Source organism: Ictalurus punctatus, chromosome 26, assembly GCF_001660625.3.
Source record: "Ictalurus punctatus breed USDA103 chromosome 26, Coco_2.0, whole genome shotgun sequence".
NCBI lineage: Eukaryota > Metazoa > Chordata > Actinopteri > Siluriformes > Ictaluridae > Ictalurus > Ictalurus punctatus.
This window is the reverse complement of record NC_030441.2, coordinates 2,599,217-2,614,883: the sequence shown is the minus strand read 5'-3', so window position 1 is coordinate 2,614,883 and position 15,667 is coordinate 2,599,217. Positions and strand designations below refer to the sequence as shown.

General features: G+C 39.1%; 1 protein-coding gene across 1 annotated transcript in view; it reads right to left on the bottom strand.

Annotated features, from left to right (window-relative positions):
* Positions 1 to 964: 964 nt before the first annotated feature.
* The window catches only part of LOC108258402 (receptor tyrosine-protein kinase erbB-4), a 114,598-nt gene continuing 99,895 nt past the window's right edge, over positions 965 to 15,667 (bottom strand). Inside the window, exons 13-27 of the mRNA XM_053676131.1 lie at positions 12,005 to 12,126; positions 11,647 to 11,740; positions 10,773 to 10,927; positions 10,543 to 10,587; positions 10,208 to 10,340; positions 9,928 to 10,050; positions 9,733 to 9,831; positions 8,719 to 8,904; positions 6,549 to 6,703; positions 6,371 to 6,447; positions 6,135 to 6,281; positions 4,372 to 4,469; positions 4,129 to 4,263; positions 3,300 to 3,576; positions 965 to 2,597 (exon numbers count right to left, since the gene is read on the bottom strand). Coding sequence (XP_053532106.1) covers positions 1,753 to 2,597; positions 3,300 to 3,576; positions 4,129 to 4,263; positions 4,372 to 4,469; positions 6,135 to 6,281; positions 6,371 to 6,447; positions 6,549 to 6,703; positions 8,719 to 8,904; positions 9,733 to 9,831; positions 9,928 to 10,050; positions 10,208 to 10,340; positions 10,543 to 10,587; positions 10,773 to 10,927; positions 11,647 to 11,740; positions 12,005 to 12,126 — 2,691 coding nt within the window. The 3' untranslated portion in view covers positions 965 to 1,752. The remainder of the gene's footprint in view (positions 2,598 to 3,299; positions 3,577 to 4,128; positions 4,264 to 4,371; positions 4,470 to 6,134; positions 6,282 to 6,370; positions 6,448 to 6,548; positions 6,704 to 8,718; positions 8,905 to 9,732; positions 9,832 to 9,927; positions 10,051 to 10,207; positions 10,341 to 10,542; positions 10,588 to 10,772; positions 10,928 to 11,646; positions 11,741 to 12,004; positions 12,127 to 15,667) is intronic.

The following is a 15,667-nucleotide window of genomic DNA, read 5'->3' as shown; positions in this document are numbered from 1 at the left end:
CAATGGCTAGTTTTTGGAAAATATTCAGCTAATCAATGTATCGAATGTTGATGGTTTGAAAACCTAATGCTAGTAAGGTCAGTGCTCACAACACTGGAAAAAGATACATATCACATGTTGACTTTTATACCACAGCACTGTTCAATTCTCAAATCTGACTGGTTTCTAAATTAACAACTTATATGGTGTTACACACAAGTTTCTGTGATGAGGAGACATTTTATTTAACGCTTAACATCAACATTTAGCATTTTCTGCCATAGTGAGGTTTTCAAAACAGTAGTTTATGCTTTGTGGTTTCTTTGTGTGTGTGAAAAGTAATTTCAAAAGAGAGAAAAATGAGAGGTTGGTGAAGGAATAGGCGTTTATAGGTGCTATATCATAGCTAGCTTGTCTCGTAGAACATTAAACATCTAAATAAAATGGTTTAAAAAAAAAAGTACAGGGTAAAATGTGTTGCTCTTTAATAAATAAAAATTGTCATCCTTGATAAATTGATGTAGTGTAAGAGAATGATGAAACTTAGGGGATCTTCAAAGTCCACCAAATAGCAAGGCAAACATACTAAGAGGCAACAGGGTATGAACAGACTAATAGGCTAATCGAGGACTTAATACAGAACAGGTGAACACATTAGGGCAAAAAAAACAAAACAATTGATAGCACGGGGGCAAAGACAAAACTAGAACCAAAACAAAGGCATGTGGCATGAAATTTGCACACAGTAATTTCCCTTAAAATTGAAACATCTCATATTTTTGTCTCAAACATCGCCTTGATTGTGTCTATAATGGTGTAAATGCCACATAATGTAACCTGAGACTCAAAACAGCCTGACAGGTTTTACATTAAATAAGACATTTATTTAGTATTTATATATATATATATATATATATATATATATATATATATATATATATATATATATATATATATATATATATATATATAAAGCAGATACAACTTATATGAGCAGAAGGAAAACAGACAGAAGAAAAACACCAAGGCTAATTAAATATCGTGTGTGTATGTATTTATAGAGGTGTAAAAGAAGACTTAAAAATGTTAAGTTAATACATTATCAAACACAACCATATTGATCCATGTCTTCCAGTAGCTCTGCAATGCCTGTATTTTTTACCCCCTCAAGGGCAATAGGCATCCACTCCATGTCTGAAAGATGTCCTGGTTTGCTCAGAATAAAATCTAGCAACCCACAAAGAATTTGACAAGCGTAACAGCAAATGTAGCATAACATGCAAGAAGAGCATTAAATATGGGGGAGGACAGGGGGGGACATACCATCCATAAATCAGTCAATATGGCACTTTGGACACACTCTCACAGAGAGTAAATGAAAAATTATCACATTGGGCTAATATCCAGGTTTGCTCTTAAACATGCTAGTTTTGCCAATGGTGTTTGCAACCTTAAAAAAAATAATACAGTATCTTTCTTGGCAAAGGATGTCCGGTTTCAAAGGTCTATGTTTGCCTTTTTCATAGCTGGACCGTGTCATAATTAACATCACAAATGAAGAATCGTTAACCTAGTCAGGACTGCTAAACACTTACTTATATAGAATGGCTGTAAGGAAGGCAGTATTCTTGGAATGATACCTAACTGAACTGGTATTCCCACTGACACTGGGAAAGGTTTAGAAATCAGGAACAGTATCATTCAGAAATGTGTGGGAAAAAATGGCCTGCTGGTCATGGAATCAGGCTCTGGAGAACATAGATGATTATGATATTACACTACAGTGTTTCTCTGGCGGTATGGTGGAGGAGGCAAACTTGTTCCTGGCCTCATGGCTTCAGACTCTGGAGTATAATCTAGGTTCTTGGTAACACTGGACCGGACACAGCCGTTCTGCTTGCTGAGACTTTGTCTGTAGAGGCTTGAATGGCAGCTCTGGGAGGAGCTATGAAGGTTCCCTTGGGACGATTTGAGTGGAAGACTATGTTGCCAGTACTCTGGGTTGTCAAAGGTCTTCCAGTACTTCTTGTCAACCAGGATCATTCCAGGATGAACTTGTTGGGTAATGCTGCCTGAGTGGAACGGATGGCCTGAGAGCCCACTTTTACCAGCAGCTACGGGCTTTGCCATAAGCACGAGTGGATCTACAGGACCAGGCTGGGCTTGGTGGTTTACAAGGCAAGTCTGATTTGAGGATACAGATTTGCTGGTATTTACATGGAAACCATGGGCAGAATGTGTATGATGGACATTGTGGCTCATTGGTTCACTTTGAGGATGATGTATTGGTGGAATTGAGAAATGAACATGTGCTCCTTGGCTGTTGTAATGGGATCGTCCTTCTTTTGCCTGTGCAGTTAGTGGTACGTGGCTGATAGTCGTGCTGGCTGCTGTTGTGAATTGTAATGGCGCAGAAACTTCATTTTTCTTCAGAATCGCTTTGTTTATATTGCCTTTGTTGTGGAAAGTATTGAGATAAACAGGTTCGTTATTGTACTTCTCATCAACCTTAGGCGGTCCATCAAATGTGCCGTGGTATGCCGGGTTGTCCAGTGCCTGAATTTCCAAAGTTTTTCTTAGTGTAACAAAAGGGTTCTCTTCAACAGCGTTCCGATGATCTAAGAAGATGAAAAGACAAAGCATCACTACCCTAAATCAAATAAGAACAGGCTGCTTATTCTTAAGGGTTGAACGCTATTGACCTCTTCATGTTATCTTATACAGTGGTCCGCAAACAACTGGCTCCACAATATGCAAATAATTGTTTTACGGGGTTTTACTGTGCTATCCATTTTCTTAGTCATCAAACGTTTGTGGCTACCTGACCATCACACTCATACGTGGTTCTTCCCATAAACAAAATTGGAAGCACACAATTGTTTAGAATGCTGTAGCCTTACAAGTTCCCTTTACTGGAACTAAGAGACCCAAACCTGTTCCAGCATGACAATGCCCCAGGTTCAAATAATGTTTGTACTTGTGATGTGAGCAGAGAACACGCCAGCAGACAGCCGAAACATTTGCCAACACCTCTGTGAATGTCAAGTACACAGCATCAAAAAATGTATCAAGAGAGGATGGTGACATGCTCATCCCCTTGCTGGGAAATTGTTTCCCTGAGTCTTTATAACTGCATTTAGCTAGCTAACCACCATATATGTTATTACATAACCATCTACTATTTTTTTTAGCCTCAACAATTAAGCTTCAAAGCAAACAAAACATAGAACTAGGCAGCACACTGGAGCTTCCGCTTGCCTGGTGAGCTTGATAATAAACGCATCATTTGTCCGCCTCGAACACAAGAAGATTCTTTCTACCTGATGAGCTGTTGTCCTTTCTGAGCGCCACATATCCATCCTCATCAGCTTTCCCCCGCTGTGTTCTCTCCGGCAGGAAGTTCATAGGATCTGCACTGTAGCCCTGGCTGCCGCTGCCCTCCACAAATCCAGCACTGGGCTGCTTCTTCACTTTTTTGTCACCGTCCTGTGAGCTGAGAGCCGCCTGCTGGGTTCCAGTTGGGCCGAATGATACCTGGGAACGTCCCCCTGCTGATTCCTTTGGGCTACGAGGTCCTTCATGATTCCGAAAATGGTTCTGTTCAGTGGAAAAAGAAAGACTGTTGAAACGTTTTTTTTTTCCTTTGGAGACGTGTTTCTCTGAGACACATTTACTTTATAATGGCACGCTTTAGCTTTATTGCTATTTAGTCTCATTCATGATTTATAACAAATAAATAAACTTTCTGTACCTAGTATCAGAAAGTGGTACAGGATGAATGTTCTGAATTCGCTTTCCAATAGATAATGCTTTATTCTCTTATATTACAGTAATTTACCAACGCTAACAAATTTTTTGATTATTGACGAACAATATGTTGTCATTTTTATCTATTTATCATTAAATGTAATGTAGTGGAACATTTACAAAGTGTTGGTTGTCAAAATTTCCCGTGGAGCAAAACTTTATTATGGCTTTATTTCTGACTGTTACAAAGCACAAGAGACTCCTATAAAACACCGCCTATAAACCTGTGATCTGAATTTCAGCCAGAACGAGTTGCTGTTACAGGAGATTCATCAACATTTGGCCAAACAGAATTAAGTATTCAACATGTACTAGGATACTATTCAGCATTAGAGCGCTCACTTGTGTTCTCGAAGGACATGCGTGAAGATCCAAAAATTCCTCAGCATCTAAAAGTTCTCCCCAGTCGTCTTCTTCTAGAAGATTTTGGAAGAATTTACTGTGGTTGGGACTCGGCAGCTTCATGCAGTCATCCCCCTGAGACAATAAATAAATAAATGAATAAATGGCTAATTAATCTGTCTCAGAACGTGTCCTCAGATAGTGAAGAGGACAAAACAGCTTATTTTCCTGCAGCTTACTCACCTGGATGACGAGATATCTCTGAGGGTCTCTCGCCATCCTGCAGAATTCTGCGGCGAGCTCTTTAAACCTGGGCCGACTGTCAGCATCGATCATCCAGCCTTGGGGTGGTTACATGACGTGACAACATAAGCCAAGGAGTGAAGTGAGTCGGTGACAGCTTTGACACATGCAGCTGCACTGGTTTATTTGAATGCCATAACAACACTGTGGACAAAAAGTCCTATCGGCCTGTAGATTAGATGTCACTGTTTCTCTGACATCCCGGCTCAGGAATCAACTCAAATTACCGCATGTTGACAATAAGAACGCTCTGAAAGCTCATTTGCATGCGCCACTGATCTCTATTTCCCCACAATTCATTTCCGTGTCTAAATAACCAGCAATTACTCAAGTCATGTTAGTAACAGAAATGCACTGATAATTAGAAACCTCATTAAAAACCTTTAATTAGAACTAAAGTCTTTTATTTATCTAAGATGTCCTTCTCATAACGTAGTTAAACCTAGATCTAGTCTATAACCTCTGTGAGAGAGAGAGAAAAAAAAGACACTTTTCCACGTTTTGTTGTGTTACAACCTGGAACTGAAATGGACTTAACTGGGATTATATGTGATGCAGAAAAAAGTGATGGGGAAAAATCTATAGAGTTTGTAAAATTATTTACAAATTGAAAAAAAAAAAAGATTACTTCATTTGTGATTGCATAAGTATTCACCTCCATTGCGTGAATGCCCAAATTAGTTTTGGTGCAACCAGTTGCAATCAGAAGTAACATAATTAGTTGAATTGTGTCTACCTGTGCGTAATTCTCTATATAAATACAACTGTTTCTGGAAGACTCCAGTGTTTGTCATCGGAGAACATATCTAATCAAACTGCATCATGAATACTAAGGAGTTATCAAGTCCAGGACAAGTTCTAAAAAAGTATCCATAAGGTTTTGGCTATATATATATATATATATATATATATATATATATATATATATATATATATATATATATATATATATACATACAGATATATATATATATATATATATATATATATATATATATATATATATATATATATATATATATATATATATATATATTTCTTTTCTTTTTTTTTTTTGAAATCCCAAACTTTGACCACAGACTGACAATAAATCCATGTTACAACATCAGCTCAATCTAGAGCAGGCTGTCCACCAAAGTCAATGACCAGGTAAGAATGGCATTAGTCAGAGAAGTAAGCAAGATGCCAAAGGTAACTCTGAAGGAACTCAAGAGAGCCATAGCTCAGCATCCTGAGATGGTAGCCTCACTGTGAGGCATAGTGGTGATAGCATCATGTTGCGGGTATGCTTTTCATTAGCATAGACTGGGAAAAGTTATCAGGGTTGAGGGCAAAGTAGATAAAGCCAAATACAGGAAAATCCTACAGTAGATGAAAAGCTGTTCTAGTCTGCAAAAGACTTAGGTCTCCTGACAAAGCTACACTGGAATGGTTCAAAACCAAGAATTTCAGTCAAAACCCAGATGTCAAGCTTATTGAGAACCTGCGGCAAGACATGAAAATTGCTGTTCACCATCCAGTCTCCATTCAGTGTGACAGAACTTGAGCAATGGGCAAAAATATCAATGTGCAAAGCTTATAAGGGCATATTGAGGCCCACTTCAATTCTAGGCTATAACATTACAGAATGTGGGAAAGTGTGTAACTTAAATGATAATTAAGTATTTTTTTTCAATCTATGAACTGTATAAGAACTGACTCACATTTAACCATGACAATGTAGACGTCTATGGTACATATAGGGGGTTGAGGCAGACGTTCTCCTTTCTCCAGGATATCAGGGATCTCACTAGCAGGAATCCCATCATATGGCTTTCCTCCAAATGTAATCAGCTCCCATATCGTCACTCCTGAAAGAAGGAAACTGGTTATATGTATTTTAAATAATGGACAGAGAGGCCAGTTATGTGCTTTTCAAGTTTTAAAGTTACTCTCTTACCATAGCTCCAGACATCACTCTGGTGTGTAAATTTTCTATACTGAATGCACTCCAGTGCCATCCACTTGATGGACATCAGCATAAGGGAAGAAAAACATTATCATACAAGTATAGTAACATGGTAAGTCAATGTGTCTGTGCAAGTGTGAGCTAGAACTTCCTTCTCTTGAGTCTGACCTTGTTTCCATCTGCATTACTAGGCTTCTCATCAGCATCCAGAAGGTGAGCAAGCCCAAAGTCAGTAATCTTGATGTGGTTTGAAGATTTCACCAAAATATTACGAGCAGCCAGGTCTCTGTGGACCAACCTCCTCTCCTCCAAGTACATCATACCCTGTTAATAGTTAAAGCAATTTTGCACATATTAATTGGTCCATTTTTGTGCTAAGGTCATCATGATGTTTTTCCAAAGAACCAACAAAAATAACTACTTGTTAAACTTTCTCTGTACTTTCATATAATTATGCTTCAGACCTGTTAGATTTGGAGGATCAGTACAAATGCCCCTGCAATTGAACCAATATAAAACAACATTAAACAAGTTCCCATCAAGATACCAGCCCCATCAAGTACTAAGGCCTGGGCAATAGTCAATGAAGGAGGTTCACTTAAAGCTGACATTCAATGTCTGACAGAACTTGCCAGTGGTCCCAAATCCAGTCTTCAGCCAGTCATTTGTCCTGCAGACACACGTCTGTGAGACCAGGTTTAGTATTGCTAAATTCACCAACAGAGTGCTCAATTCCAGCTTTGGAGTGGGGAATTCCTAGTAATCAAGTAGGTAGCTGTGAAACTCCATTATTTACCACGACACCAGACAGCAGTTCACACTAATCAGTGATCATGTAGCCATCCATGATGAAGTATGGGTCTGATGAACTTTCTAACTTTCTAATTTTGGAACTTGCTTGACTGGGTGAGTTATGGAAGGCCTATTTTTTTAGACTTCATGTTCAGTCTGCCTTTGGCTTGGCCCTGAGGGTTGGGGGGTTTGTACTACTGAACCCAGAGAACCAGTGCTACTTATGCTTAAAAATCCATTTTAGTCTGTCAAGCAATGAGCTGCCAACATACAAACCAAGTTAGTCAAGCTGATAGACCATCTCTGCCAAGCTGGGAAGTGCTGGTAAAGCAATAGATTCTAAATTATACTAATGTTCATAGACATCATATCCAATTGCCAAAAGTAAGCTGGTCAATTTAGTGAAGGCACAAGAAAGCTGAAAAAAATTAACCAGTTCTGGTTTAAGACACCTCCTTCACACAGAATATGCTTGAAGAATATGTGTGGCTCAGCCTGCATCACAGATCCACCCACCACATCTGATTCTGAGTTTTTGGATCAATAATCTGCTTCCAGGACTGGGCCCCGGGGTAGGCGGCATGGGATGAAGACTGCAGCCATGACAAGAGAAGCAGGTCTACCAGCTGCCTGTGTTTTGGCAGCTGGCGGCTATCAGTCCCAGCTGGATGTCTCAGCAAGGACAGGATTAGCACCATGGCCAATAACCACAAAGACAGTAATCGAAAAGATCTGTGGCCAAGAAAAACAGATGAAGACAGCAACTGGTCACAGATTTCCCCAAGCCTACTGCCCAGCTGAGGATGCACACCATCCAAACCTGAGCACACTTTCCCATCGGACTACCATATTACAAGCTACACCATAATACTATCCCTTCCCTTTCTCTTATGTCATCTATTTTCCTTCTGCCTTTCCCAATGGGGGTTGCAGTGGCAAAAAGCTGAAAAGGTCAGTCCAGACTTCTCTATCCTCAGTCACAGATTGGGATCTGTGGCATGGGAATGGGAATGACTGGGGATCTTCCTCCTGGAAGATCCCCAGTCATTTCCATGCCAACTGTGTAATATTATATCTCTCTAGCAGGTCCTAGGTCTGCTGGGTCCTGTTGTTCTTTGGTCCTGGCAGTCTGATGTGCCTGATACAGCTCTACTGGGAGCTGACCAAGGGGCATCCTGAACCACTTCAACTGGTTCCTCTTGATTCCGAGGCACAGCAGCCCTACTCCCGTGAATTGTTAAGGTTCTCACTCTATCACAGAGTGTAAGCCCAGCTACCCTGTGGAGGAAGCTCATTTCCACTCCCTTATTCTTTACTACCTTTCCAGGGTTTGCTCACCAAGATAGGATGAGGCACTCAGCTCCTGTTAAAGCAGTATCGGGCATGCTGGATTACAAGGAGAGTAAGCCCCAAAACCCTACGGAACCTTATTTCTGCCACTTTGTACTCTCGACATTATACCTTACCCATTCGACGTTTTTCAACGGATCAGCCACATGTCGTCAACAAATCAAATCAAAACTATGCACTAATGGGGGCACTCTTACCTTGGCAATTTGCATACACCAGTTAAGCAGCAGCTGAGAGCCGATTTTGTCCTCGTGCTCGTGAACGTAGTCCAACAGGCAGCCATGGGGCATGAGCTGGGTCACTAGCTGCACGGTGGGACTCATACACACCCCGAGCAATCTCACCACATGGGGGTGATCCATACTGGACATCAATAGTACCATCTGTTGAGATGGAGGACAGAACAATAATGCTGCTGCTAATGTTCTTCCTGAACACCTTAGGTAGATTACTTCTCTAGCAGTTATTCATTATACATTCATCTTCAGCAACCGCCTTATCCTAGTCATGGTTGTGACAGAACCAGAATCAATCCCAGTAACACTGGGCGCAAGGTAGGAGAATTAACCCTGGATAGGATGTCAGTCCATTACAGGGCGATTTACTTGTAAAATTCTAAATAATGGTGGTGTGAGTAAGTAAAAGCAACACTGTAACTTACAAAGGATGGAAGGAGAACTGTGGATCGGGGCTTTAATAAAAGCATTCTTTTAAAACCACCCGAGGTCTTGATAAATTAATCCATTTATCGATTGCTATTCTGTGTAGAATGTTTTGGATTCTGTGAAGAACAAATTATGCGTGTAAGAGTTTACGGTATTTTGAATAACGCTTATGCGATGTTTGTATCCTAGTTTGCAGTACACAACAGGCAAACAGACACATTATGAAGCCTGGAAGGCAGAAGGGGTGTGTGTTTGTGTGTTTGTGTGTGTGTGTGTGTGTGTGTGTGTGTGTGTGCGCGCTACTCGCATATCATGCGCCTGAACCGTTCACACTCACTTCAGTTGATAGTATCTGTCTCTGTATGTGGTTAAACGTGATACTGACGACTTTATATTTGCATTTTCACATACACATACACATGCTGACATGCACTAAATTAACCCTATGTATTCAATGAGCATTTTGTAATTTTTAGTGCCCTCTGCTGCCTGCAAATGGGAACTGCAACGAAAAAACTGATAAACCTTACATCCATCCAAACTTACGTCCATAAACTTGGCGTTTGCTTTCGGTCCTGTAGTTTCACTGAGGACTTTTACGGCCACTGGGAGTTTCACGCTCTCACCTTCAGGGTTCCAGATGCCCTAAATAATAAAATTATAAAAACGCATTGACGACATAATGCAAAGACCATGAATATACACTAAATGTGTATAAACATATGCACGCAGCATATTTACCTTGTAGACAGTCCCAAAGTTTCCAGATCCAAGGATTTTAACCTTCTTGAGTTCAGTTTCCTTGAGTAAGCGCAGCTGAGCCTGATTCAGTGCAGTTCCACTGGCTGTAAGAGGCTCCAGGAGCTGGTCAACACACAGATCCCAGATCAGTTATAACAATAACACACTCACATACATACTATAGTATAGTACATCTAAACACACACACATGCACACACAGCAGATCCTAGATCAGTTATTACAATAAGAAAACCTAGAGAATTGTCTTTCCTCTTCTAACCTCGGTGTCTAGGAAGCGACGCAGAGCTCTCTTCTTCTTGATTCTGCTGCGTCTGACAAAAATGGCCAAACCGAGGGCAATGACGACAACCACAAACAGTCCGACTATCATTGCAGCTACAATCAGTGGGGTACTGAAAAAGAAATAAATCAATTTAAGGTGTTAAAACCATGCAAGGTCAAGGACACGGTCACACGGCACTCGGGCAAACGGGAAAGCTCGCCCGGACGTCCGGAATGACAGGAAGTAGAACTAATTATTCCTGCTGTTAGCATGATGCATCAGTAAAAACAGAATGGTTCTAACAGTAATATCAGCTCTGAGACGTGTCGCACCTGTCCAGCAATCCAACGCAGTCCTGGATGTGGGATCCAGTGCAGCTGTAAGTAAAAGAAAGCAACAAATCAAATCAGTCAATGAATGAATTAATCAATCAATCAATTCTTTCTCTCAAAACTACTTATTAAAGTTTAAAAAGAATACCTGAAATAATAGTAATAATAATAATAATAAACTCAGTTCACATTCAATCCTATTATTCCATGAATACAGTAATAACACTTACCCCTGGGTGCAGTTGGGGTGGCAGGGTTGGCACTCACTGTTGGCTTCGGCGTATTTGAAAATGAAGCTGTCGGCTCCCTGCAGGCCGTTAGGACATTTCTCCACACAGTTTGGTCCGTCTTTAAGATGAACACACTTCATACAGTGATCCGGACCCTAAAGTGAGAAACGACAGAGAAACACGGCGGGTTCACGTTAAACGTAACTATAAACGGGTACGAAGCGATGTGTTATTCTTGACGTCGTGATTGTCGGAAAATTGCTGTGGCGCAAGAGGAATAAAACACGTCTGGACACACAGCTATAGGAAAATGATCAACTATATCGAGGTAACAGTGAGGTAACACCACGTCAATCACACAGTAATGTCGCCTATAATATAACAACATAAATAAATAAATACAAAATAAAAGAAACACTTTTTTTTTTCACAAGCGATACTTGGAGTTCTCCAAGTCATCATGCCACGTTGTCGGTTCATTTCCAGGAGTTGACATGCTTTTAAAATCATCAATGAGAGATTTTTACACAAATAAACGGACAAGCGTTAACTCATACTGCGAGGGAAATTGATGGTTGCTGCCTCATTTACCCTCCAAAAAAACAAAAAATGACTATAATTATTTTCCGGTAATTATTCATGAACCTATCTGGGGGGAAAAAGTAGTTTCAGTGCTGCTTTTTAAAAAAAAAAAAAAAATTTAAAAAAGTTTATTTACTGAAGCGCTGTGGTTCTGAAGATGAATTTGAAGAAAAAAAACAAACAGTACTTTGATCCCAGATTCGTTACGCAGGCAAACGATGCCTCGTCCTCATAAATAAGTGATATTAACTTCTATCCTCGCAGCAGTTAGCAGAAGTTGTTTTTTTCTTACTGGTCCGTGGCACGTCAGCGTTTTATCTCCGGCTTTCTCACACTGCCGGTCGCATTCCACGCACGTTGACCCGTTGATGAACTCCCGAACATCTCTGTAACACAAATCAGGCACGACCGTAGAACATTTTTAAGCCATTTAAGCCACTGCTAGTGCTCGTTCCTTATAACCTTAGCTTCTGTTTTATTTATTTGCTTTCTGTCTAGCAATGTGCTGACTTTTAATGTTTAGGATGTTAAAGTGTTCAGTGCTCGCTAAAGTGACCTGGGACCTGGACCTGAAACTAGTAACCAGCAGAGCTTCAGAAACTGTCTACCGCTGCCAGGGTGGTGACACGGGGATTAGTAATCACACTGACCCGTGGTAGAGGTTGCAGGACTTCACGCACGTCCTCCCTCGACTGTAGTATCTACAGGACACACACTGGTCCGGACCGGGACCCCAACATCCTGCTTCTGAACACAGCTTATCACACACACGCTGCTCTGTAACTGGAAAACACACACACACACACACACTAGTCAGGACTGGGACCCCAACGTATGACGCACACGCTGCTCTGTAAATAAATAAGTAAATAAATAAAATGTAAAAATTAAAGGTTCATTTAATTCTAATTAAATACCGTCCATTTTGTTCCTCGAGGTTCCCCGGGCTGAGAGACAATATAATTACACAACAACTTTCTTAAATAAGACAAACTACACATTACCCTGTCAGCTGTGTATGAGCGCACACTTCCTGTGATCTGTTTTACCCACACACACACACACACACACACACACACATACGAATACACACTAATACACATGAATACACTGCTGAACTCAGCGCTGTCGCTGAATCAATAACGTCTTTATCCCACACTCGTCACTCTGACAGCTGACCGTGAGCCGCATATCTTCAGTCTCAATGGGTTTAGCGCCGTGTGTGTGCGTGTGCGTGTGTGTGTGTGTGTGTGTTCTGTGCAAAATCATGTTTACTAAATCAGAGTGTTTAAAAGATTTAAAGAGAAATGAATATCGATTTCTTTTATCCATTTTCAATTTAAATGTAAATGTGAGTCCGTTTTACAAGAAACACCTTAAAAAATAAAAAATAAAATTAAAAATAAATACATTAAAAAATAAGTGGCTCAACGGAACACCGGTCCTGAGTTTAGGGGAAAATCTGCAGTAATGTGAGTAATAAAATGTTTTTTTAAAAATTTCACACTGAAATTAAATAATTAATTAACGTAATTAATACCTTTTAAAAATGTATTAAATAAATAAATAAATAAATAAATAAAGTCTGGAGTCTGGAGCATTTAGCGGCTATATAAAACAAAGATGGTACTGTTATTGGGAAAGATTAAAAAGCAAAATAACGTCATTATGTCATTTAGTACCGCTTACTATAAACACCCACCCCACCCCTGCCAAACAAACCAAAAAAAATTATAGAACTAAACAAAACAAAACAAACAAACACAGGTCCAGATTTTAAGCAATAAAGATTTTTTTAAAAACAAATAAATCAATAAATAATATCCCATTTAATCCCACTTAAATGTAATAAACAACGAAAAGTTACGACCCCACCCCCATGCCCCCGCAAAAGAGAATAAACAAAATAGTCCAACATTTTACGAGCAATGTAAACAAACCAACATAATCTCGCGCTTAATCCCACGTACTATAAACAACGAAAGCATGAGAAATGACAAGAAACAAATAAGAAATATAAACTAAATAAAACAACCAAATACACTTAAATATCCTATTTAATCTCACTTACTATAAATAATGAAAAGATAAGGAAAAAGCCACCCTCCCTCCCTCCCCACCTAAATAAAAAATTAAGATAAAACTAAATAAAAAAGTCAAACAAAACAAAACAAAAAACACAAGCACTTGTTTAGCGTTTAGGCACAATATAAATAAACAAACAAACAGCAGCAGATAAAACCACACAGACACATATAAGTGAAAAATATATAAATAAATATGACATCACACAAACAAACAAACAAACAAACAAAGCAATTAATAAATAAATGAGAACTTATCCTATCAGGATAAGAAACAGCACAACCCACCTAAATTAACAAACAAAAAAAAACCTTTAGAAGTGATATTTAACAAACAAACAAACAAATAAACAAACAAATAAACATAGCATTTATTCTCATTTACTGTAAATAATGAAACCTATAAGGCTGCCCTAACATTATTCCATACTGTACTGTATGCATACAATTTTTATTTTTTTTAAATCTTCCAAACCTTTTCATTAGTTATCGTGTGTTATTGACGTTGTTGGTGATCCACAAACAAACCACAAACTGTTTCTTATAATAAATTATGAACTTTTCCTGTTTAATCTCACTTACTATTAAAAACGAAAAATGCATTCTCACAAGATGAGAAACATCCTCCCACTATTAAACCCTTCAGAAAACAAAATGGCTGAGAGTTACAAACAGCGTTGGGGAGGATGGAGAACAAATGGCATGTCTCATCATAAATGATGGAGAGGATTCCTTGTATTTATTCTGATTATGAATTATGAATATATTTATTCCGGTCAGGGTGCAGTATGGGGTGGGGGGTTGGTCCGGAGTCTATCTCTGTAGGAAGCGGGAATACACCCTGGATGGATCACCAGTCCATTAGAGTAAATCACCAGTCCATTTCTCAGTTCAGGCTCTGTTGGAACTCAGTAAGTTCCAACAGAGCCCCCTAGTGGAGCAATGCATTGTTGCAGCTCAGTCATTCTAAGAGGTTCATTGTTTTCCCCCCTCATCTTTAACTTTCTGTTATTAGGCTTTAAAAGCACATTCATGTAAGCATTAATGTTATAGTAAGACACTTGCAGGTAAATGTATTATGACGTTATAAAAAATGAAATATGCTATATTATATACTAAAAATAATAAGTTTTTTTTTTTTTTTTTTAAATCCAGGTGCAGTATGAACCCAAATATAGATTATGAATTTTTTAATCACCAGTCTTTTCTTATTACATTAGTACAAGCTCCATTCGTATATGCTATCTTGTATCATATATCTTATAATATTACATGTATAGCGCCATACACTAATATTGGCACCCTGGCTAAATATGAGCAAAGAAGGCAGTGAAAATTTGTCTTTATTGTTTAAACCTTGGATTTTTTTATTTATTTTTTTTTTGGTTAAAAAAATTCACTAAAATCAAACAATTGCAAACACAACACAGGCTTATCCAGTTATATATGTGTGTGTGTGTGTGTGTGTGTGTGTGTGTGTATATATATATATATATATATATATATATATATATATATATATATATATATATATATATATATGTTAAATATAGGTGTGCAACAATTATTGTCGTCCTTTAGTCAATAATTTCTGCTACCCCACTTTGCCAAGATAACAGCTCTGAGTCTTCTCCTATAACGCCTGATGAGGTTGGTGAATACATGGAAAGGGATCTGAGAGCGTTCCTCCATACAGAATCTCTCCAGATACGTCACATTTCGAGGTCCACGCTGGTGGACTCTCCTTTTCCGTTCACCCTACAGGTTTTCTATGGGGTTCAGGTCAGGGGACTGGGATGGTCAGGGCAGGACCTTGATTTTGTGGACAGTAAACCGTTTTTGTGTTGATTTTGATGTATGTTTTGGATCATTGTCCTGCTAGAAGATCCAACCATGGCCCATTTGAAGCTTTCTGGCAGAGGCAGTCAAGTTTTCATTTAATATCTGTTGATATTTGATAGAGTCCATGATGCCATGTATCCTAACAAAATGTCCAGAACCTCTGGCAGAAAAACAGCCCAAAACATTAAAGATCCACCTCCATATTTAACAGTGGGCATGAGGTACTTTTCCATATGGCTACCTCTCTGTGTGCTCCAAAACCACCTCTGGTGTTTATTACCAAAAAGCTCTATTTTGGTTTCATCTGACCATAGAACCCGATCCCATTTGAAGTTCCAGTCGTGTCTGCACACTGAAGACGCTCGAGTTTGTTTTTGGATGAGAGTA